This window comes from Bombus bifarius, unplaced genomic scaffold, assembly GCF_011952205.1.
Source record: "Bombus bifarius isolate JDL3187 unplaced genomic scaffold, Bbif_JDL3187 scf7180000008218, whole genome shotgun sequence".
NCBI classification, from domain to species: Eukaryota; Metazoa; Arthropoda; class Insecta; order Hymenoptera; family Apidae; genus Bombus; species Bombus bifarius.
Genome location: NW_022884519.1, coordinates 960,993 through 984,456, shown reverse-complemented (window position 1 = coordinate 984,456; position 23,464 = coordinate 960,993). Strand labels below are relative to the sequence as shown.

The 23,464-nt window shown below is 26.6% G+C and overlaps 5 protein-coding genes across 18 annotated transcripts; 2 read left to right on the top strand and 3 right to left on the bottom strand.

Annotated features, from left to right (window-relative positions):
* Window positions 1-28: 28 nt before the first annotated feature.
* Window positions 29-8,919, bottom strand: LOC117211107 (DNA polymerase zeta catalytic subunit). 6 transcript variants are annotated; one of them, XM_033454699.1, is made up of 19 exons: window positions 8,552-8,919; window positions 8,335-8,482; window positions 8,063-8,249; window positions 7,896-7,989; window positions 7,337-7,816; window positions 7,039-7,267; window positions 4,905-6,161; window positions 4,755-4,824; window positions 3,448-4,681; window positions 3,217-3,367; window positions 3,127-3,137; window positions 2,589-2,703; window positions 2,195-2,507; window positions 1,795-2,113; window positions 1,473-1,721; window positions 1,241-1,354; window positions 681-1,099; window positions 360-588; window positions 29-283 (listed from the first exon to the last, which is right to left on the bottom strand). In XM_033454699.1, the coding sequence occupies exons 2-19, from the start codon at window positions 8,471-8,473 to the stop codon at window positions 146-148; spliced, it is 5,748 nt and encodes a 1,915-aa protein (XP_033310590.1). In that variant the 5' UTR covers window positions 8,474-8,482; window positions 8,552-8,919; the 3' UTR covers window positions 29-145. The 6 variants fall into 6 exon arrangements, with proteins under 6 accessions (XP_033310590.1, XP_033310589.1, XP_033310585.1 ...); XM_033454698.1 differs by having other exon boundaries at window positions 2,589-3,137; window positions 7,337-7,497; window positions 7,729-7,816; XM_033454694.1 differs by having other exon boundaries at window positions 2,589-3,137.
* Window positions 8,920-9,134: 215 nt separating this feature from the next.
* LOC117211110 (guanine nucleotide-binding protein subunit gamma-1) lies at window positions 9,135-10,072 on the bottom strand. The gene is made up of 2 exons (XM_033454704.1): window positions 9,944-10,072; window positions 9,135-9,866 (listed from the first exon to the last, which is right to left on the bottom strand). Exon 2 carries the CDS (start codon window positions 9,817-9,819, stop codon window positions 9,607-9,609), a length of 213 nt encoding a protein of 70 aa, XP_033310595.1. The 5' UTR covers window positions 9,820-9,866; window positions 9,944-10,072; the 3' UTR covers window positions 9,135-9,606.
* Window positions 10,073-10,265: 193 nt separating this feature from the next.
* Window positions 10,266-13,025, top strand: LOC117211108 (T-complex protein 1 subunit theta). The gene is made up of 5 exons (XM_033454701.1): window positions 10,266-10,439; window positions 10,947-11,249; window positions 11,340-11,984; window positions 12,057-12,497; window positions 12,594-13,025. The coding sequence occupies exons 1-5, from the start codon at window positions 10,380-10,382 to the stop codon at window positions 12,777-12,779; spliced, it is 1,635 nt and encodes a 544-aa protein (XP_033310592.1). The 5' UTR covers window positions 10,266-10,379; the 3' UTR covers window positions 12,780-13,025.
* Window positions 13,026-13,413: 388 nt separating this feature from the next.
* Window positions 13,414-15,237, top strand: LOC117211109 (putative hydroxypyruvate isomerase). Its single transcript, XM_033454703.1, has 5 exons — window positions 13,414-13,723; window positions 13,828-13,939; window positions 14,034-14,206; window positions 14,274-14,393; window positions 14,477-15,237. Exons 1-5 carry the CDS (start codon window positions 13,528-13,530, stop codon window positions 14,662-14,664), a joined length of 789 nt encoding a protein of 262 aa, XP_033310594.1. The 5' UTR covers window positions 13,414-13,527; the 3' UTR covers window positions 14,665-15,237.
* Window positions 15,238-16,294: 1,057 nt separating this feature from the next.
* On the bottom strand, window positions 16,295-23,233 carry LOC117211170 (palmitoyltransferase ZDHHC15B-like). Of its 9 annotated transcripts, XM_033454817.1 has the most exons (11): window positions 22,567-23,227; window positions 22,396-22,422; window positions 22,209-22,303; window positions 21,994-22,114; window positions 21,703-21,926; window positions 21,366-21,495; window positions 21,154-21,280; window positions 19,842-19,928; window positions 18,617-18,747; window positions 17,108-17,167; window positions 16,295-16,462 (listed from the first exon to the last, which is right to left on the bottom strand). In XM_033454817.1, the coding sequence occupies exons 1-10, from the start codon at window positions 22,712-22,714 to the stop codon at window positions 17,148-17,150; spliced, it is 1,110 nt and encodes a 369-aa protein (XP_033310708.1). In that variant the 5' UTR covers window positions 22,715-23,227; the 3' UTR covers window positions 16,295-16,462; window positions 17,108-17,147. The 9 variants fall into 9 exon arrangements, with proteins under 9 accessions (XP_033310708.1, XP_033310710.1, XP_033310712.1 ...); XM_033454819.1 differs by lacking the exon at window positions 18,617-18,747 and having other exon boundaries at window positions 22,567-23,228; XM_033454821.1 differs by lacking the exon at window positions 19,842-19,928 and having other exon boundaries at window positions 22,567-23,228.
* Window positions 23,234-23,464: the final 231 nt, after the last annotated feature.

Sequence of the window (23,464 nt, the reverse complement as noted above, 5' to 3'; positions counted from 1 at the left end):
ATTATAACAATTATAACATACAATGTGATTATAATATTAAAAAAATGGTATTTAATTTATAATCTCTTTTATAAAAATATGAAGATATAATGTATTGGATAAAAATCACTATTTCATGATTTTTCTTTTTATATAGAAAATACCATTACATATTGCGAATAATATTATTTAAATAAGGTATTTGGACGAGATCTCTTCGAGCTTGCATCAATCGATATAAAACCGGGCAATCTAAAGATTCACATTTCGGGTCATCCAAGTAGCCAGTACAAGACTGACATATCTAAAAAAAATAAAGATTTTTATATCAATGCCCTTTATATTCATACAAAAAAATAAAATATAAAAATTATATGTACCATAGTAAGTTCGTGATGAGTACGTTCTAACCACCTTAACTTTTCATGTAGAATAGTAATTGTTTGACTTGGCTTTGACATGCAATTCATACAAATATCTTTTTGCGTTTGATTTTCACAAACAGCACATATAACAGTATTAAAAAATTGTCGAATAGTTAGCTTTTGATTATTCGCACATAAATTAACTATTTTATCAGGTGTTTGGCGATGGATCATTTCTGTATACCTAATGATAGAGGAAAGTTAAAAGGTAATATTTCAGAACAAATATTACAAATAAACATAGCATAAAAGCATATTATATAATATTCATTGTACCATGTATTAGCATCAACGCTGACTAAATTTAAACACCGATTAAGTGGTGGTATAATAACTTTTGTTATGTAGTATATCGAATTTGGACTTAAACTTTCATCTAAAATTACTTCTGTTGGAGTTCGTACACACTGAATTAGTGGCTGATTTGGGGCTCCAGCTACTATAATATATCGTACTCTTTCACCAGTACGAGGTATCGCCCGTGGATCTTTGCGCATCAATCTTCGTGTTAACTCCAATGCAGGTACACAAGCACTGATTTTGTAACCATTCAAACCACGAAATTCCTTTGCAAATGTTAAATCTTGAATTGATATTCTTTTACGTAAAATTTTATCAAATTGTCTAGTAACATATTGTTTTACTAAAGAGAGATCCTTTGTATCAAATAGGATTTTCAATGTTTTTTCAAGTATCTGAAATTAAAAATTTATTTTAATTCTAAAATGTTTAATAATTAATAATAAAATAATAATTTAATTAATCAAAATTTAATATTGATATTTTCATATTATCATTTCTTCATTTATTTATCTTATTTTATTTCATTTACTTACCTTAGTTACAGCTGGACAACCATCTCTACGAACAGTTTCAATACCTTTTGCTAAATATTCAGGTTCTTTCTGTCCTGGAGACTCATACATATAACCACAGTATCTTTTTTTAGTCTGAATATGAAAAAATATTGTAGAATGTTATACGTATTAATTAATTAATTTATTTATTATTATTAATTTATTTTTGTTATTAATATATTATTTATTAATAATATTAATAAAACTTTACTTGTAATATTGATGGTTGCAAAACTTTCTCAAATTTAAGTTTTACAGGAGGAGGATTAGCTGCAGTAACAGTATCAGCAATTTCAGCTCCTATTGAAAACGCCTCTTCTTTTGATTTTCTACGTAAAAGAATAAATAACGAATCTGTATCACCATAAACAACTTCAGCTCCCCATTTAGGTGTAGATTCTACTATTTTAATCGCTCGTTCTAATGTTTCCCTTCCTTTACTAACCACACTGTCCCCTATCTTAGTTAATAATAATTATAATTAACTTTGCAAAAAATTCATAAAAATATTATGTAACATATGTCTGACATACTTCAATACAAGGCATTCTGCCACTAAAATTAGCAGCTGTATAACCATAAGTAACATTTGCAATTAACTTAAGCCCTAATTGTTGTGAATGAAGAATACGTTGTAATGCGTGATTTTCATTCCCATGAAGTTTCATAGACTTTTTTACCATTAATCGAGTATTTAAAATTTCTGTAAGCATACGCGGTAATATTCCCATTCTTATTTCTGGTTTTACAAAAGCTACACCACAGGGTGCAAAATTTATTTTTCCAAATAGTTTCTTAGCAGTATCTTTTTTTATTTTTAATGTAGTTGCACCAAACTCATATGGTTCATAACTAGAAGAAATAAAAATGGTATTATATTTTTATACTACTCTTTTTATCATAAACATATAGGAATATTGATATTATACTTACTGGCCAATGTGCTCTACACGACCTAAACATGTAGAGAAGCAATAGTTATAAGCAATAATAATGCTTGGATATAAACTTTGAAAATCCAGGACAATTAACGGATCAGTGTATAATGTGGACTGTGGTTCCATAATAAGTGGTAGAGATTCAGGTGCGCGCATTCGGGCTCTTTGTTGTATAGAGGGTGAAACTGAAATATAATTCAAAGGTTTTGCAAGCCTCAACATCATTGATTCAACTCGAAACTGAGAACCTCTTGAAAAAACTTCATAAAATTGTATTCCGAAAAGTCGTGCATGTTCACAAGTTCGACCTAAGATATTGTTGAGATATTATATAAGAAACAGAACATTACATTATAAAATAGAATGAAACAGTAATGGCTGATACAAACCAATAATATCAAGATGGATTAATATTCTCAATGTACCCACAATTCGTATGACATAATGAGTAATAACTCTCCATCGTATTGTTACACTTTTATGGTTCCACCAATTAGTTAAAATCTGAAAAGTAGGACATGACACTCTTTCACGCATTACATGATACATAACGTTCTCAAATGTATAATTTAATAATGCTATTTCATGTCTTATTATTCTCCAAACATCAAGGATAATTCGACCTGAGATTTTTGCATCACTGAAATTATCTTTATCAGATGCTTGTCCTTTAGATATTGGAGGGGCAGTTGGAATTCTTGAAATTTGCCACATAAAATCTTTTAGACCAATATGAGAAGCTCTATGAAAGATATATCCCCATGAAAGAGACTCAACCTCCCAACCAATTAAAATATCTGGATCACAGTGCCTAACTAATATTATAAGACTATTTAGTAAATCCTCTTCAGTAGATACATATGATGTAGTACATGTATTAGCTGAATGTATATTTTTTACTTTTGTATTTTGGGTTAATGAACTTACAAGAATAGCACCTAAAATAGTATTATAGTTAGTTTTATTCATGATTATAAAAAATAATTAAAAAAGAAATACACTAATTCTAATATATACCATGCTCTATTTGTTCAATTTTTGAAGATAATGGAACATCATTATGAATAGCATAGAATATTGCTCCAATTGGATCATGATTTGGATCAGGGAGAAATTTATCACGTGTAATAACGTGTATTTCTACTGCTAATATTGTCAGATATTGATGCTACAATAGTTAAAGAAAATTTTAATAACATCTGATATGATGATATTATCTTATAATTGCATTTGATATGATAGTATTACCACAGTTAGGCCTTTGGCATTTTGACGATTTTCATTTTCAATATTATTACTATGGCCTTTTAGAGTATATTCAATTTGTCCATATGAAATACCTAGATATTGTGGTGTATCATTATTCTTGTATAATAATGGATTTTCAAGCATTTTTTGTAAAGAAGAATTAAAACTATTATTAGATTTACTTGAATGCTCTGAACTGCCAGAACATTGTGATTTCATATATAGATTATTAGCAAGTATTTTGTTGAGAATATTGCTTTCTTTTATATCTCTTGGAACATCAATATTATCTTTTACTTCATTATTATTGTTCTTCTTTGATAAATACTTTTTAGCTTGTAACCAAGTTTTAACATTTTTCGATGTTGGTGGCTGAATAAGAGGATGAATTATTAACGTATTGTACCCTGCAAGAACTCTCTTTATATTGCAAGATTTTATACTTGATCCAGAAGGATAAAACTCATTTATTCGCACTCGACGCCAGAGTTTAATACCCGTAACTCTATCTAAACTACATTTAAATGGAATTACTTTGTAAATACCATTATTACTTAAATTTTTTCTTTGCTTAAATTTTATCAAATCAATTTTGTTGCTGAAAAATAATGAATTGAATTTTGATTCTAAAATATTATACATCTTCATAGAGTTTATGATTCTTTCTCTGCTTGGTGAATTAAATTTACTTGTAATAGTAATCAACTTAGTTTCTATACCACTTATATCTTTTAGTGCCATGATATTTGGGGTATTTGATTCTGATTCTAATTTTCCATTAAGGTATTGTGTATATGTCATATTACAAACGTCTTCTTCATCTTCATCTTCATCTATATTTTTATGTATTAATGACATTTGGTCTGAAGTATTGTCTAAGTACAAATTGACATTATCTCTGGATGTACTTGGTAAATTATATTCATAATTGACTTTCTCATTCTCTCTTGTGTGTAGTTTTATAGAATTTCCATGACATTTAGAATTCATTGTGGAAATGCTAATGGAATTATTGCTTTTATGTATATTCTCTATGATTTCTTTTGTTAGAGATAAGTTTTCGAAATATATATTATCCTTTACAGAACTAATTTCTTTATTATTAATATTCATAAAACTTAATTTTTTACAAATCTGTTTGTTATTTTTAAGAATAATTTGTGTTTCAAAATTTGTTTTTGATACATTATCTTCTTTATCAAAATTAATTGACTCTTCATGTACATTTGAACTACTAACATTAAAAATCAAATTTTATATAAAACATTCTTGTAAAATAAAAATATAGTCATATTTGTAACATTTACCTGTCTTTGTGTTTAAGAATAACTGAGCCTGTTTTGCTAATATTTGAAGTTTCATTATGTGTAAAGAATGCTGAAAAAAATATAAAATAATTTATCTAAAACATAGTTTGATATATTTGAAATGATATATAACAATAATATACTACTTACTTTGATTTTCCTCTAAAGCTAAATTATCTATTTTATCACGAAATAAATGTTGATTATTTCGTTTCAAAGTATCATAACTAGATTCTGAACTACAAGATTCATTATTTCTAATATTTTTATCTATTTTTGGAGACACTATTTTTATATCAAGCGAAGAATATTTTTTTGAGACAGAACATGGACTATGTACCAATTTTGCTTTAGTTGGGATAGGATATGGTTCATTTGGTAAATAATTTCCAATGGTATTACGTCGCTTATAAGGAGATTGCAAATTAGAATCTTCCAATTCAATCCTTCGTTTTATCAGTGAAATATTAACCACACCCTTGTCACTTTTAAATTTTGTATTTGGCTTATAAACACAAATGCGCTTTTCTTCCTTGTTAATGGTAGTATCCTGATCTACCTCAGAATCACTGGAGCTATTATCAGCATTACCATCAAGTGCAGGTATGTTTAATTTATTTGAAACACTATTCCTGATATACAATTCATTAGGATTGTTTTCAAAATCTATTGAATTTTTTAAATGTTTACACTTATGTAATGTATATTCGATCTCATCTATATCATAAACATCTAAATCTTTGTGATCTAATTTATAAATATTTGTATCTTTATAATACGACAACTTTTTTTCAGTAGTTTGTGACGTTTTTCTACGTTTACTTTCAAATTCTTGATTTTGTTCCTGATAAAATGTAAAATGTTTAGATAATTTAATATCAAATATAGTTCCTTGCGGAATCATTAACTGATTTTGTAAAAGATTAAGATTTATTGGAATATTTATAAATTTTAATTCATTTAATATCATATTACTATTGAAATGTAGTGCAAATTTATCCAATTTTGTACATGCTTTTTTCCCCTCCTTTATTTTATTTCTAGTAAGCTGCCATATTAATTGCTCTTCATTTTTTAAAACTAAATCGCCTGAACCATCATACTGAGGAACATCTCTTGAAGAAGTACTTTCAGTATTATGTTCAGTTATATCATTTGTTTGTTTGTTATATTCTGTCATCTTACTTTCAATTTCAGTGATAACTGAGTTCCACGAACTAAGGCTCAAATCCAAACTTGTAATGTTCAAATCTTCAATTTCATCATCTTCATTATCCACTTTAATTTCATTATTCAACATAGAAAATTGAGAACCTAACATGCTATCGTTATCTATAATTTTCTCTTCTTCATTTTCTTCTCTTAAATCAGCCAATATTTCAACCAAATACATATCTTCAGAGTCCACTAAAACAAATAAGTATATATGTCATGTACGCACAAGTATATATATGTCGGGGTTGCATTGAGGATCAGGTTGGGGGCGTTCGGCGAGTTGCCCTGAGGGGCAGCCATCGTTGCGATATCACGCAAACATCGTTTATTAACACAAATATCGAGAGTACAGAACCGGCGATCAACCCGGGGATTAGATGCTCGCGGTACTGGCGACGATGGTCTCAGGTTCGGTTACGAATACGCGGCCGACGGGGTGATAGATATGCTTAGTAGAACTCAAACGTGCACTGCTCCTGATCGTAAGACGCTCCGTGCTTCCTCGCTCAGATCTCTAGCAAGAATGCCCCAGTGCCCGTCCCGAGGATGCCCGACCCTCGTGTCTCCATCGGTCGCTTTTGGGACCAACCTGCCTGTCCATTAGGAAACTCTTAATTGCCGGACGTGACCTAGGTTTTATGGCGGGTCCTTGGGCTAACGGTACTCGTGTCGCGCAAGTGCCTCAACTTTGGGTATTCATTGTCTGAGGGGCCCGTTGGAATGTTTTACTGCCCGGTACTTCCTGTACTGGAGGTCATACTATCGCTCTATACCTTTGCTAGACAAAGCGCCCATCCCATCGACCGCGGCTACGTTGGGCGACGGGCCGTCGCCCCGAGCCAAAGCTCACCATCACCAGTCTCGAACGATTACGATCGGATTAGCTAACTGTCATTGTTTGCCTACAGCTATAGTAGACCCTGGAGTACCCTGTTGCTGGACTATCCCAAGTTCTAGGTGTTCCGGTGTTCTTCCCTCTCCGACATATATTTACAAATAAAAACTCCAATATATAATTTTAACAAGAAAATGTTTAGTAAAAAATCCTACTTATTGTATAATTACTTACAAATAGTATTTTCTATTGTTTTATCTTGAGGTAAATTTTCGTTTATCTCAAAGTTATCAAATTCTAATAAACTATTATTTAAAAACGTTTCATCTTTAGTTTCTTTATTTAGCATTAGTGATTTAAAATGATTTGGAACATATGAAGCACTAAATGAGTTATTTTCATCATCCACTTCTAAAGGATAACTGTGTATTTTTGATGTTTTTGAAGTTATATCTTCACTAATCTAAGAGTACAAATGAATTAGACTTATATTTTTCAATGTGAAAATTTTAAAAATATGTTAATACTATACCTGTGATATAGACTGCAATTTTTTCCTTAATCTTTCTTCTTGATAAATATCATTCTCTGTTAAATCATAAATTCTGTTACTAGTATTAGAATACAAAAATTGTGATTCAACATTCTCTAAATCTTTTGCTTCTCTTCTATGTCTTTCTTCATTCCAAATGGCTGCAATACCAGGATTTAAATCCAAATCATTCTGAATTTCTTGTCTATTGAGTATTTCACATGCTTGTGCATCTACTTCTAATTTGCAGGTGCTTTGTTTAACAATAAATGCTGGGAGGTATTTTTGTGAATCAAATAAATTTAATGGACTCTCATTTTCTGAGTTTTCTTCTAATTTTGTATGTATGCATTGTCTAAATTTAACATCTTTTAAGTTTATTAAACTCATACCATATAGATTATAATCAATCATAAATTGCAAAATAAAAGGTATATGTGCTTCATGTGGTTGTAAACTTTGACCAAATATTACTCCATTCTAAAAAAGAATATTTGCTATTATTTCTGCATTCTTTAATAAATATAAAAAGATAATTACAAGCACAGATACTATATACTTGTAATAAATCAGCTGCTCGTTTGATCATAGCTGGATTGTAAAAGTAAATTTTTAGAAACAAATGTTCCTTTTCATGATATCCGTAAAAAGGACTAGAAAAAAGATTTTATGTAATCAAATTCATATATATATACTAATAATATGCAATATATTTAATATTCTTACATTCCAGAAACTTGTTGAATTTTATAAACATGCTGAGTATTAGATATTGCAGATCCCAAAGATACATTTATTGCAGAATCTATTGCTGCTGCCAATTTGTACATGTAACTATTAACATTATCATTTATTGTACATGGTATGTACATATATGGAAATACTCCATGTATATGTAAACATGTTTTTGTTCCTTAATACAATTAAAAATAAAAGATAAATAATTATTATTTAAGTATTTATTAGTAAATATTACATATTAATAAACTACGATATACCAGAAGGAGTAGATCCAAATATCCTGATAACTGGGACTTGCCTAATTTCATTTCCTCGAAAGTCTGAAAATGTTACATCTACTCCTAATAGTGGAATTGACTGATAACTATCTAAAGTTACCAAATTGATTGAAAACATATTTCTTATCTATAAATAAAGCATTATATCTTTTATATTACTTACTTAAATAAATAAATCCGTTTTTTAAGTACTTACCTGAAGAATTGCAGGTTAGAAAAATTTTCTTTTTACACAATTATTGATACTAATAATTCATGTAAAGTGAGAAATATGGAATTTCAGGTTATGCTTATATTTGTTCGTCCACTGATATTAAATCTCAAAGTTATTATGCTCACAATGTTTCTTGAAGTAAAGATGTTTTGTAAATGTTATTTTACTATCATTTTTATACATATATTAAACTATTAATATTGTTTTTAGAAATTCCAATTAATTTTTACATAGCCACACAACTGATGTTTCTGCTAATATGATGCAAAAGTCACAACATCAGGTATACTTTTATACTTTTAACTAAAAAAGTAAGTAACTGTTAATTTCATTAAATAACACTAAAATAGGTATATAATAATAATATAATAAAAATTAGAATTTATATTTTTTATAACATGTTTTTATTTTGTATTACAATTTAAATTTTACAAGTTCATTGTTATATAAGCATATGTAATTAGCAAAATAAATTGTACAAAAGTACATTAAACATACATTAGGCATTTGAAGTATTTAATTTCAACTTTGATTATGTAGACTGAATGAAAAATAGACTATAATATACTTTGTAGAGTAACAGGTTCTCATATTTAAAAGATATTACATTTCATAAGATCAACATTGTACAAAATAACATTTCACTTTTGTATCGCGTATATACTTATCCATATGCAGATAATATTGATACATATTAGAAATATTTTGTGCGTATGTATTTCATGGTAATTTATAGGCCAATAGAATTATAATAAAGCATTAGCAAATTATATTAGAAATTCTTCAAATATAAACTATTAATGCATAATTCTAAAGTTTAACGTTTACATGAAATAAATATCAAAATATGCGTAGAAACAATAATAATGATGGCCCAAATTAATCAACTTAAGGTAATTAAATGAATGTTTGAATATTGATGATACAAATAGACTCGATATTTCATTCTAATCATATAATAAATTAAACATATCAAAATACAAATACTTAGAGGAAAAAAATTGAAATGATTCGCTTTTTACTTTAAACATGCAAGTTTAAAAAATGGTACAGTAACTTCTTTCACGAAAGGGATTCGATTTCTGTGATGAAAAACCAACCAAAAGATAATCTTCTTGCTCGTGTTCTGTAATGTATTTCATGATATCTTCAACAGCTTTGCTAACTGTAATTCGTTTTAAAGCAGCTTCACGTCGTAGCTGCTCCGTAATTTGCCGTTGTTGTTGTAAATTGGTGGTCACCATATCCATAACAGACGAAGGCAACAAAATTTTGTATGGAATACTAAAATAAAATACTAAAATGCACAACATTTCTTTCTTCTATTATTTAATAGCAATATTTAAAAGTATTAAAGCTATGAAATCAAATTACCAATTTTTGATAATAACCTCCGTCAGTGCGATACGCTTAGTAATACTTCAAATAAATTATTATACTTTTCCTACGTCTTAATAAATTTTATCAGTTTCCAACTTTAAGCCTATCCCTTAAGGCTAGTTTTCGTAAAGATGTATATTTGGATTGATAGGAGCTTTAGAACCTATATGACATATATAATCCCAATTTTTACACAAATATTTCTTTAAATTTAAATAAATCGTAACTATTTATTTAAAAAATAATTTATCTAACATCTAAAATTTGTCTAGTTATAAAATTAGAATTAGCACTGAGAGATGTCGTTATAGTAGAAACCTCGAAGGAAAGATCTGGATTCTTCATCATTTATGACGGAAAGTTAAATTAGGGTATTAATTGTGAATTGCACGTGAAGTATAAGGATCTTCTAATTTTTATAAAAATAATCATGGCTTTGCATGTACCAAAAGCACCGGGCATGGCCCAAATGCTTAAAGAAGGTGCCCGCGTAAGTATAAAATACTTTTTAAAAATTACGTGTATATTATTAAGCTAATATGAAATTATCTCAGAAGATGTCTTCTTTGGAATATGACACAATGTTTCATCAAACATTACCTTTTATAGACATATTATATTCGTTTGACGTACATATTTCTATAATATGCTTAAAAATGTAATATTCTCAAAAAATTAAAAAATTTCGATATTTTTAAATTTATTTTTTATATTATTTATAGCCGGTTTATAGCCTATAGATTGTTAATATAATTGTATGTGAACTTCAATAATAAATTTATGAATAAGTTTGGAATCATTACATGATGAACTTCTAAATGTTTTTATGTTTTAAATGTGATTAATAATTTCTAAGTAATAATTTTAAGCAATACCAAAGACCAAGTAGAACCAAAAGTTTTTATTTTTAATTTATTTTGGTTAATATTAAAGTACAGCTAAGTAATTAAATATAATATTCATAACCATAATTGATATGCATTTTCTCTTTAATCAGTATTTCTCAGGTTTGGAAGAAGCAGTATATGGAAATATAACAGCATGTAAGCAGTTTGCACAAACTGTAAGGACTGCTTATGGTCCAAATGGCATGAATAAAATGATAATTAATCATATAGAGAAATTGTTTATCACAAATGATGCTGCAACAATTATTAATGAATTGGAAGTTGAACATCCAGCTGCTAAATTGTTAGTTCTAGCATCAAAAATGCAAGAAGCAGAAGTTGGCGATGGTACCAATTTTGTAATCATTTTTGCTGGAGCACTTCTTGAAGCTGCAGAAGAACTACTTCGTTTGGTAAAATTTCAAAATTATAAATGCTGATATTATTTGCTAATTTTACAAATCACAAACATACTAAAAGGGTATAAACATTTTGTATACTAGGGAATTACTACATCTGAAATAGTTGAAGGATATGAAGCTTCCTTGGAAAAAGCTTTGCAAATATTACCAACATTAGTCTGCTATGAAGTAAAAGATTATCAAGATGAAAAACAAATAAAACTGGGAATTAAGACAGCTATTATGAGTAAGCAATATGGAAATGAAGAACCTCTTACTTCTCTTGTTGCACAAGCTTGTGTTTCTATTTTACCAAAAAAATCTACTTTTAATGTGGATAATGTACGTGTTTGTAAAATACTGGGAAGTGGCATATCTAGTTCTGAGGTTGTACAGGGAATGGTATTTAAGAGGCAAGTTGAAGGAGACGTTACAAGAAAAGATAATGCCAAAATTGCTGTCTATACTTGTGCTATAGACGTTATACAAACTGAAACAAAAGGAACAGTATTGATAAAAACAGCAGATGAACTAATGAAATTCTCTAGAGGAGAGGAATCCTTATTAGAATCTCAAATAAAAGCAATTGCTGATAGTGGAGCTACTGTGATTGTTTCAGGAGGAAAGTTTGGAGATATGGCTTTACACTACATGAACAAATATAACATAATGGCTGTTCGTATACCTAGCAAATTTGATGTTAGGAGATTATGTAAAACTGTTGGTGCTACTGCACTTCCAAAATTGGTAAATAATTTTCTTGTAATGGTTATTTTTTAAACATATCACAAAGAATTAACTAATCATTTCTGCTTTAAGATTCCACCATCGAAAGAAGAGTTAGGGTATGCAGATTCAGTATATATCGACGAAGTTGGAGACACTATAGTAGTAAAGTTTGCAATAAATGGCAAAGATAGTAGAGTTAGTACTATACTTATTCGGGGATCTACGGAAAATTATATGGATGATATTGAACGGGCTATTGATGATGGAGTCAATACATTTAAAGGAATAACAAGAGATGGGAGATTTGTTCCAGGAGCAGGTGCTACAGAAATTGAACTTGCCGCACAACTCAGTACATATGCAGATACTTTACCAGGTTTAGAACAGTACGCAGTACGTAAATTTGCAACAGCTTTGGAAATTTTCCCAAAAACCTTGGCGGAAAATAGTGGAAGTCATGCATCTGAACTTCTATCTAAGCTTTATGCTGCACATAAGGAAGACAAAAAGAATTATGGTTTTGACATTGATGTACGTATTCTGCTATGTATCTGCTTAAAATTTTTGTAAAATTTCAATAATTTCATGTAAATAGTGAATATTAAAGAAAAATATATTTGTTTATAGCAAAAAGCAGGTCTTATAGATACACTGGAAGCTGGAATCTTGGATTTGTTCTTAACAAAACAATGGGGTTTAAAATATGCTGTTGGCGTTGCGTGTACTGTACTTAAAGTCAATCAGATTATAATGGCAAAACGTGCAGGAGGACCAAAAGTACCAGGCGGTGGTATTCGCGACGATGACGAGTGATAATACATAAAGCATCATATACATACATATAACATTTAATTATTCATTAATTCTTATGTTGTTAGCTTATAGTGTTATATTACATTGCTTTTTCATTAAACTTCATGTCAAACAAGAAAAATATTTATAAAAGAATATTGACTATTTATTTACACACTACATACTTGTTAATACATCTGTATGTAATATTACGCTGCTTTTTCTAATGAAAACATGATTTATAATAAAATAGTATTTTATAATTTCCTTTAAATGTTATGAATATAGCACTTAAAATTCGAATTATTGTGTAATATGTATAAAAGGCTAAATGAATGTTAATTAGGATTAAATATTTTTATATTATTTATTATTTTTTAATTTATTATATTTAGTTAAATATAAATCTTTTTAAATTTAATTGTTTATTAAATGATGTGTTATTAAGGTTAGTGTGTAGTTAGTATAGTGATTAATTATGACTAACCAATAAAAAACAACAAATTTTCTGGTGAAATAATACAAAACAGAAAAATAGACTTTTATCGGATATAAATAGGTCTGTTTAATCAAAATTTGAACCATATATACCATATATACATATGTATAAAAAATATTTCTTGACTCTACACATTGTTAGGATATTAGTTTTTTGATAAAAAGATAAGAAGTTATATAATGTCTCAAATATTAAGCAATAAACAGTAGTCATTCTATCAGTAATTATAGTTAGATACTCCAGAACCTTTACAAAAGAAAAATAAGCAATATGAGCCTTAAATTTGCTTCCAACTTATCCTTTATGTTCACAGAGGCACCATCTATCATTGAAAGATATAAATTGGCAAAAGAAGTTGGTTTTAGAGCAGTAGAAAGTGGATTTCCTTTTGGTTTTTCCATTAAAGATGTATCAGAAGCCCAAAAAAATGCACATGTTGAACAAATTCTTATAAACGTGTTTACAGGTATGTATTTGACAATTACAACTAATGTGAAGCATTATACAAATAATGGCAAGAAAAATAGTCTTATATTAAGGTATAACTTTCGTTTTATTATAAATATGTAGGTGATGTTTCAAAAGGAGAGTTAGGATTTGCAGCAATACCTGGAGAAGAAGGAAACTTTAAAAAAAGCATTGATTTAACAATAGAATATGCAAAAGCATTAAATTGTAAACGGTAAAAGAAATTGTTTAAATTGATTGATATCATTAATGATTGTTTTTTCTAATAAAGAATTTTTCGTTTTATTTTTTATACAATCTCTTTTTAGAATTCATATTATGTCAGGCAAAGTAAATAAAGTAACAACTGTCAATGATGATGTGTATGTAAAAAATCTTTTATATGCATTGCAAAAATTTGAAAAAGAGGGAATACTAGGCCTTATAGAACCTATTAATAATATCACCGTACCAAATTATTATATGAATAGTTTCCAGAAAGGTAACTTTTTAATACAAAAGATTTAATGAAAGACTTGAATAAGTCATTAATATGACATTTTTTATAGGTTTAGATGTAGTGAAGAAGATAAATAAGCCAAATTTAAAATTACAACTTGATATCTTTCACTTACAACATATTTGTGGCAATATTACAAAAAACATCAAGGAACTTCTACCATACGTTGGTATGTGATTTATCTAAATTACATATACATATATACATATATTTATATACATGTGAAATTTATATATTTTCTTGTCATTATAGGTCATGTACAAATTGCTCAAGTACCAGATAGACATGAACCTGATACTTCTGGGGAAATAGATTATAAATATGTTCTTTCGATCTTAGAAAAAGAAGGATATGATGGGTATGTAGGTTTAGAATATTGTCCAAAATCGTCATCAGTAGATGGATTAAGTTGGATACAAAAATATGGTTATGAATTATAAGATTCATTTTGTAATTATATATTGAAAATCTTCATTTATAATATAACAATCATTTATTTCTTATCATTGTTTAAAGAAATCTTAAGTACCTCTTCTTATAACAGTCAAATACATTTTGTGTTACAATATACTTGTCACGTTTCTATTACAATATAACTTTATTATGTACTTTATATACACACAACAAGATTGATGAATAAGTCAAACTTATGTTAATACTTCCTACTAAAGTTACTTCTTTGCACATTAGTCTTATTTTTTTCACTTATGATTAAGTTGAACATAACCATTATTACTAATATAAATGTAAATTTTTAATGTTTAATTACCATCTACTAAATTTACACAATTGTGTCATCAGTGCTATCACTGCTTTTGTATACAAGATAAGATTCACTAATAATACTTTTTTATTTAGTACTGTTATCCAGTACTTTTATATATCTTACTGATGTTACATGATACATTATATTTCAATAAAATCTGTAAACAATATAAAGAATATAAATTATAAACCATAAATTTGTTCTAGTAATGTAAATGTATTATTTGTCAATTATAAAGTATATGTTATATTAAAAGATACCAACTTTATTGTTAATCTTATTTTAATAAAAATATTATTGTTGTAAGTAAAAAATAAATTTATTCAAAACTCAGTTAATTTTTTTTTATTAATCTTTAATTATATATTTATATTTATTAATTTATTAATAATTATATATTCGTTAATTTTTAATTAATTAATTTTATAATTAGTTGCATTAAATAAAATACATGAAAAAATCATTATTATAACGAAATATTTTCGAATATGAGAAAACGAAGAAATATCCTTAAAATTGTTTTTATTCTTTTTAATATTAAATAATATTTTTAAAAGTATGTAATTGTATTAGTTTTTTAGTTATGTAACATAACTATCTCTAACAAATATAAATAGAGAATGTTATAGAATTTACATCAAATGTGATTAAAACATATTTTGTACAATATAAATAAAATTCATTTTGATATTTCATTTTAATGATTATTAAATATTTTTAATTTGAAAATGATAACAGATTTATTACCTTATAGTAACTTTAATTCATAATTTCTTTATAAAATCATTAAATTCAATGGCAACATTTCTTTTGTTTAGTCATAACTATTTATATATATCACCAAATCATTTTTATATTCTTCACATTTCAATGGCATCAATTATTAACAGCAATTTAATATCTATAAAACATTGTAAATTATGATCAGAATTACATATATTGCTATATGCAATAATATCTGTAAGTAATGAGAATGTTACTTATACATACCTAAAATCTTAAAAATTTTCTGCAGATTTTATGTTCTAATTTCTGTCAATAATTTTTATAATATGTGTTAACGTATACAGAACTATAAATGTTCTAATCTATAGTAATAAATATAATCTAGCTATTAATCCTTTGCATTTGTATATCAAAATACTGCAAGAAAATTATCAAATTAGCAAAATAAAAAATAGTCCATAAAAATACCTACAGAAAAAAAATTTACTGAAAAATATTTAACTTCAAACTTAAGACTAAGGAGGCTTTACTAAGATCAATAGAATCACATTTAACAGAAGGACTAATTAAAAAAGATAGCAAGTGCAAAGGATTTATATAAAGACTTTAAAATTAGGTTGTGTTAACAAGAAATATTTGTTAATAATAAAAAGATGAATAATAAATTTTAAATGCTGCTTCAAACAACTTCAGTTGCGTCCACCAATGGTTGATTGGCATCTGTTGCACGAGTTATCATAGCAGAGCTGTAAAATATTTTAAAGAATATTCAATAAATTTACTTATCACATATACAGATTGACTAAAAATATTTGTTATGCAAATAAATTTATATTAGCAGTTATATTAAAAGAGTTTACTAAAAGTACAATATCAAATATAAAGAAAGCTGTGACACATAATTATATATAAAAATTACTATACAAGATAATGTTTCAAATTACACTTTCAAAAAAAGCATTAAATGTTAGTGTTTGTAAACAAAAAACATGCAATAATACAAAACTCAATTTTGCCATAGATGAATTTAAAATGAAGTAAATATATATGTATATATATATATATATATATATATATAAATTCTCTGCTCAACATATTTTACAATAAATTTTATTATATAAAAAGCTAACTTTCTGTGTTATTTATGACAATTTATGTTACAAATATAGTTCACATCATAAAATACACTTATTAAGATAATTAAAAAATGTTTCCAGTAATTATTATTCACAAAAACAATAGTTGATATTTGTATAGTTACAATGAACATATTGTTTCATATGTCAAACAATATGTTTTCAAACATATACATATTACGTTAAAAAACAATATTTATCAATTACAACATTTTAAAAAATGAATACACTTTGGACCAAACAATTTGATATTACCCAGTGCCAAGTGCCAAAAGTGTAGCTTCTTCTAGCAATGTCATTTGATCAATGGTAAGCCTGTGGTCAAAAACTCAATCTAATTACTATATTAAATACACACACATTGATATGGAGATATATTTGCATAACTATGCAAATTTTAGTAATATGAATCAATTAAAGAGAATTTCTATAGTATTAATAAAAATAAGTGTGTTATATTTTAATTACAGCAAGAAAATGTAAATGTATTTTTTAAAATAGTACACAAACTTTATATATGTTAACGTGACGTACATCTCTTCTAAGTACACAATAAGAAAGAGTTACAATAAGTAAGCAGTGTTAGTATAGCTTACAATGAAAATACATAGTACAATTACATAATGACAAAAGTGAACTTTTATGCAATATATTAATATACATATATATATATATACTTTTTAAATATTATGATATATTTATATTATATTATATATTAATATAGTATTATATGTATACACATATTATACAATAATATATAGTATTTTATATATATATAAGTCCTAAAGTTATGTATTATAACATGCATGTCTATAGATATAATTCTACGTTCATGCACAGTAACCAACTTTAGTGGAACAAAAATGATAGATTGTATTAAATCAAAATTAATTATATATAAGAAGAAAGTTAATTAAATATAAAATCTTTTATGTATAAATACGTTGAATGTTTCAAATTTATCAATTTATTTATCTCCTTTTTATTACAGCATTTTTAAATCAGTAATGGACAATAAAGTTTATCTACATATTTATCTCATAAATAGTATTTTACACATATCCTACAAATTAATAAATTCGTAAATAACGAATGTAATAACATAAAATTAATATATAATTCATACCTTTATATATTTTTTTAGGCATACCTCTTTGTTTTACTTATTATGTTTACATTAATTATTATAAAAAATGTATATATTACATATTTACTACACACTTTCTTATTTTTTAAGTATGTAGTCATATTGACTACTAAATTAAATTATTATCTAAGTTTCCTTTAGAAAAAATTACACAATATATAATGTACATACATAAAATATGAGCTCATATAAACTCTTTATTAGTTGATACTATAATGGTTTGATTTTGATAAGAGAAGAAGAGTTAAACTGTAAGTTTTCATAATTTTTATAATTTTTTAAGCCAATTTATCTTTATAGTACTGTTTATTTTATTTTTATTGATAAAAATAAAAAGAATGTAATACGATAATTTTCTAGAGTTAATCCCTATATTTTATATTTAAAATATTTCAGAATAAATGTTATATCTTTCCTTCTATGAGGCAATGATAGTAACTTATTTGTGATAAACAAAAAGATTAAATATGTAAGCTGACATTAGTATGTACTATTACTTAGATGATTGCAGAACTCTTGTGGCTAATATGAGTTTTGTACTAAAAGTATCATATACTTGGATAATGCATATAAATTAATGCGCTGCCTCAAAATAGGGATTCCAGACTACACAATACCTGATTGTGACCCATAGGGAGGTGGAGAGTCAAGTTCAGTCTCATCACCCCACTGTTGGGTAGTATGTCCCAACAGAGTATGTGTGTCTTCATTGCACAGCCGTTCAGGAAAGTTTACCCCATCGCCAAAACTGTAACCCACACCCTACCTTCTACTTCATGTAATCCCATCTATTTTTAGAGGTAGCGTATCTATTTATCTCTGATAAACATGTAAAAATTATGCAATATTTTGATTTTAGAATTTTATATAGCTTCTAATATTTTCAATATATTTCTACTTTTCTTCGTGTTTATTTGTGATTTATTATTCATAAATAAAGACTGTATACATACAGAAAAAATAATGTTAAATATAGTTACGCCACTTCTAAGAATCAAATAAATATCAATTTGCAAGAACCAGATGCACAATATTTTTGATGATAGTAAAATAATTATACTGATAATCTCTATTAACACACAATATAATGCATCTACAAAAAATATACATTTTTGCATAAAAATAAACATAGCACCTATTTTACAATCCATCACAATAATTGTCTGTGGATTATATATAAAATAAAACCTTAATCTTATTATAAATATATAAATAAATTTTAACATACTTTATCATTGTAGTATAAATGTAATATTATTCGCTAATATTGTAAAAATTCCATTTTTCAACATAGAAAATTAATATTGTATTGACTAAAATTCATTATTGCAGAACACATTTCAACAAATAACAGAACACGCACCTCATTAATCAACAATTAATAAGAGCATTAGATACATATAGCTATAACATCAAAATTGTAATTTTATCAATTTTATGTTACTCTCAATGTTAATAATAATTCAATAAATTTTTTAAATATAACATTGGCCTTTAAAATAGAATTGAATAAAAGCATAAATAAAATAAGTACTTGCATGCATTTGTGAAGCAAATATATATATGTAACTTTGTTACTCTGGAACTCTGTATAAAATAAATAATAACTGAAAAAAAATGGTTCCGTAAAAAAGGAAGTGCATAAATTTAACAAAAAGATATGAAGAAAATGTTTCCCACTTCTTCTCCTATAAAGTATTTAAACATTTTTCAAATGTATAACAATATATATTATTTATTTTAATATTAACTGCCTTTTAATCAACAATATTAAGGAGTTCCATAGTAAGGTTTATATATAACTATCATTATATTGGCACTGTAGATTTCTATAATGCTGACCTGTTTCGGGTACTGCCCATGGAGTCATAAGTATTGGATGTGCCTTGATGTTGCGCACGTACTGGATAGGCGACACCATTTCCAAGACTAAAACACATTCAACGTATCCATCGCGTTTTAACGGCAATTACTATTGTATTTATGTACTTATGACAAACATAAATTAATATAGAATTATTGAGAAAATAAATGATATGTATTATTAAAATGTAATATGTATTATGAATAAAGATTAAAATCATTCTTGACTTTTCTTTGATATTTAATGTTGAATGCAGTACAAAATTAATTTATATAATTTGATTTTTAAGGCAGTTTATATAATCTATATTATACAAGGTGTTTTACACAACTGTCTTACGGGACAAGTCATAGCGTTAAAACGCCAGGAGATAGAAAAAATATTTATTAGAAAAATTAAATGATTTTGAGAGATGTATTACGTTGTGTATGTATCTTTTCCGGAAGTAGTGACATTTCAAAGATTTCAACTCATTGTAAGGAAAGACAACACAGTATTTTTTTTGTTAATATTTTCCTTATCTTCTATACGATAAATTTTACAAGATTAAAGTTAAAATATTTTTAAACTAATGATTTTTCAACTCAAAAAGGTTAATATCTTCTTGTAGAGAATTAAAAAATGCATTGAATGGTGTATAAAAAAATATAAGGTAATGTAAAGGTAATAAAGGTAATATTGAAATTTTTGGAACATTACTACTTTTGGAGAAGACGCATGCATCACATAACGTATCACTCAAAACCTTTCAATTTTGCCTAATGAAATTTTCTTCTATCTTCTACTGTTTTAATGCTGTGACTTATTCCATGGGACAGTTGCGTGAAACACCCCATTATTTACATTTTTACCATTTTCTTCACTTTTATCTAGAAGATAATATTACTTTTCCATGAAACTATACTACCACTTAACAAAAAAGCATACAGTACAACAGATAGTGCTATAGGTGAAAACATCTGTATATCTAAGTACTATTTACTATCATTATATTTAATAATAGAAAGAATTAAATTTCCTGAAATATACATATGAGACAATAACATTTATAAATTTGCAGTATTATATTATATATATATTCATGTATGTATATTAGGATACACATGCTCTTTTACATGATTCATAAGTATAAATTGTAATTACTACATAAATACAACAAGTGTACCAAATTCATCACATCTGTATATTGTGCAAATGGTTCATAGTCTTATGATAAACTTATATTTATTATATTATTATGATAGGAATACCATATTGAAATGTGAATTGCTAAATACTTGTTAAACTTACCTAGTAAAAATAGGAAGGAACCATAGTTTACGATTATCACCAAAAACTTCTTGGAAGTTATTGTATTTTCCAAGACTAAAACCATCCTTATCCTTCCCTGTGCGGAACATAGGTGGTGTAAATGCCTCTACAAATAATTCATAACATTTAGTGCATATTACAAGTATTTTATAAAACATTAAATAATTTTTGTATAACATGCTTTTAATTACCTAATGTAGATCTATTATGTAAAACAAGGTAGCAATGATAAAAGAAAAGGGAAGTTAAACTAACTGCAAACATCAATGCGACAAAGAATAAGAACAATAGATGGAATCTACCCATTCCATCCAATTCCCCCTATGAAGAAAATATTTGCATTATTATAAGATTAAAAAACAATGTACAAAGTTTTTTATATACATTTCAATTATATTTAAAGATTAAAAAAGAAACAATAAAACATTAAAACATTAAAAAAATTTAATTAAATTATATTCTTATAATTTTTATAATTTATTAAAACAGGTAATTTAGCAGAAATATCTAAAAAAATTGTATACTTACTTTCCAAAAACGTATAAGATATTGTAAAGATGTAGCAGTAATGAATATGCAATAAAGAAGGGCATATGCCAGGAACAACATGAAAAATTTATAATTGTGGAAACCTACACAATTGTTCACCCATGGACAGTGATGATCCATTTTTAAAACACATGTACTACATACACTACAATGGTGAGCTCGATCTGGCTTGATTAATTGACATTTCTCACAGAAACGTATGACTAAAATATATATTTTACATACAATACATTCCCTTAATATACAAATATGAAAAAGTAAACATTATACCTCCTTTTATAGTGCGATTTGTAACTGGAAGACCTTGTGCAAATCTCTCTAAGATTTGCCTCTGTGCTTCTTCCGTTCCAGCTTGATGAAATTTTTCCATTTCCGCATCCGGTATTTTAAACTAAAACATCATTTGGCACAAAACATCATTTTATTAATATTTTATATACATATGTTACTTTTATATTGTAATTGTTATATAGATCAAATTTTACCTTGTATGGTATTTCTATTAGGTCCGTAAATACAGTTTGCCAATAAGACCATAAAAATAATAGAAACAGGATGTGGTAAAAAAACAAATAAAAAGCTGTTGGAAAAGAAAATAAAGACAATAAAGTCAGTAAATTTTTAATAGAAGTATATTTTTATTAACAATACTCTATTAGTAATTGTACAAACCTTTTTGAACATAATTATCTACAGTATCTAAAATGGAAAAGGAGACAAAATTAGTATACATGATATCATACAAATTTTTTACGTGTATTACAGATTGAAAATAATAACGAAATTTTATTTTTGTTACAAAATGTTTGCTATTAAGAAGAAAAAATCTATGAAAACACTTACAAAAACATAACTGCACCACATAAGCATAATACGACCATAAGACAATCGTCAAAATAAAAATAACTGGTATCCATTTTGCGGCTTTTACAAACCACCAACAAGATCCGTTTTGCTTTCCCATTCTATTCACTGTATTATAGTTATACATGTGTGCACAATTATATCATTCAGGTAAACATTATTTTTACCATTATCAAACCGATGCACCATTGCAGACACTTTGCACACAAAGTGTACATACGAGGCCGACACTTCCTTTATTACAAGGAATCATATTACGATAAATAGTCAAATATTATTTTGTTTTTATTATTTATCTTCTGTCATAAACATTACGTATACCAATATGTATTAAATTATACAAAATAAGAGTTATTTTTTCGAACTGAAATGATATTTTACTTTTGTTGTCTATTCCATAACATCCTTAGATAAAACAGATATATGAGGGCATGTTTGTTTTAGGTTTTAGTTATTAAATGTATACTTTACAATTATATTTAAAGATATACAAAATATAATTTCACTGCTTTTCATCAAGCTATGGCGTTTCGAAAAAGTGGCCAGTAAATGTCGACGATTTTTTTCAACAAAATTTAATTACATGATATGATTGATACCATACTTTTATCTCTTGTCATTATTGTACATAAAGGTCAGTAAAATTAAGTTTCCTAAAATTACCAATTTTCAAGTTCAACAATCATATGTGCATAATCAATATATAAGAAATATATTAATTGTATGAGAATATAATTTGCGATAGAAAAGTAGATATGAACTACCATTAATACTAAACAGGAATCTTAAGATATATAAGTTGGCAAATTGGAAATTGCGCACAATTTAAAAATTTCATTTTGGCGAGTAACTGTAAGGAATTCAAAAATTGATTAAA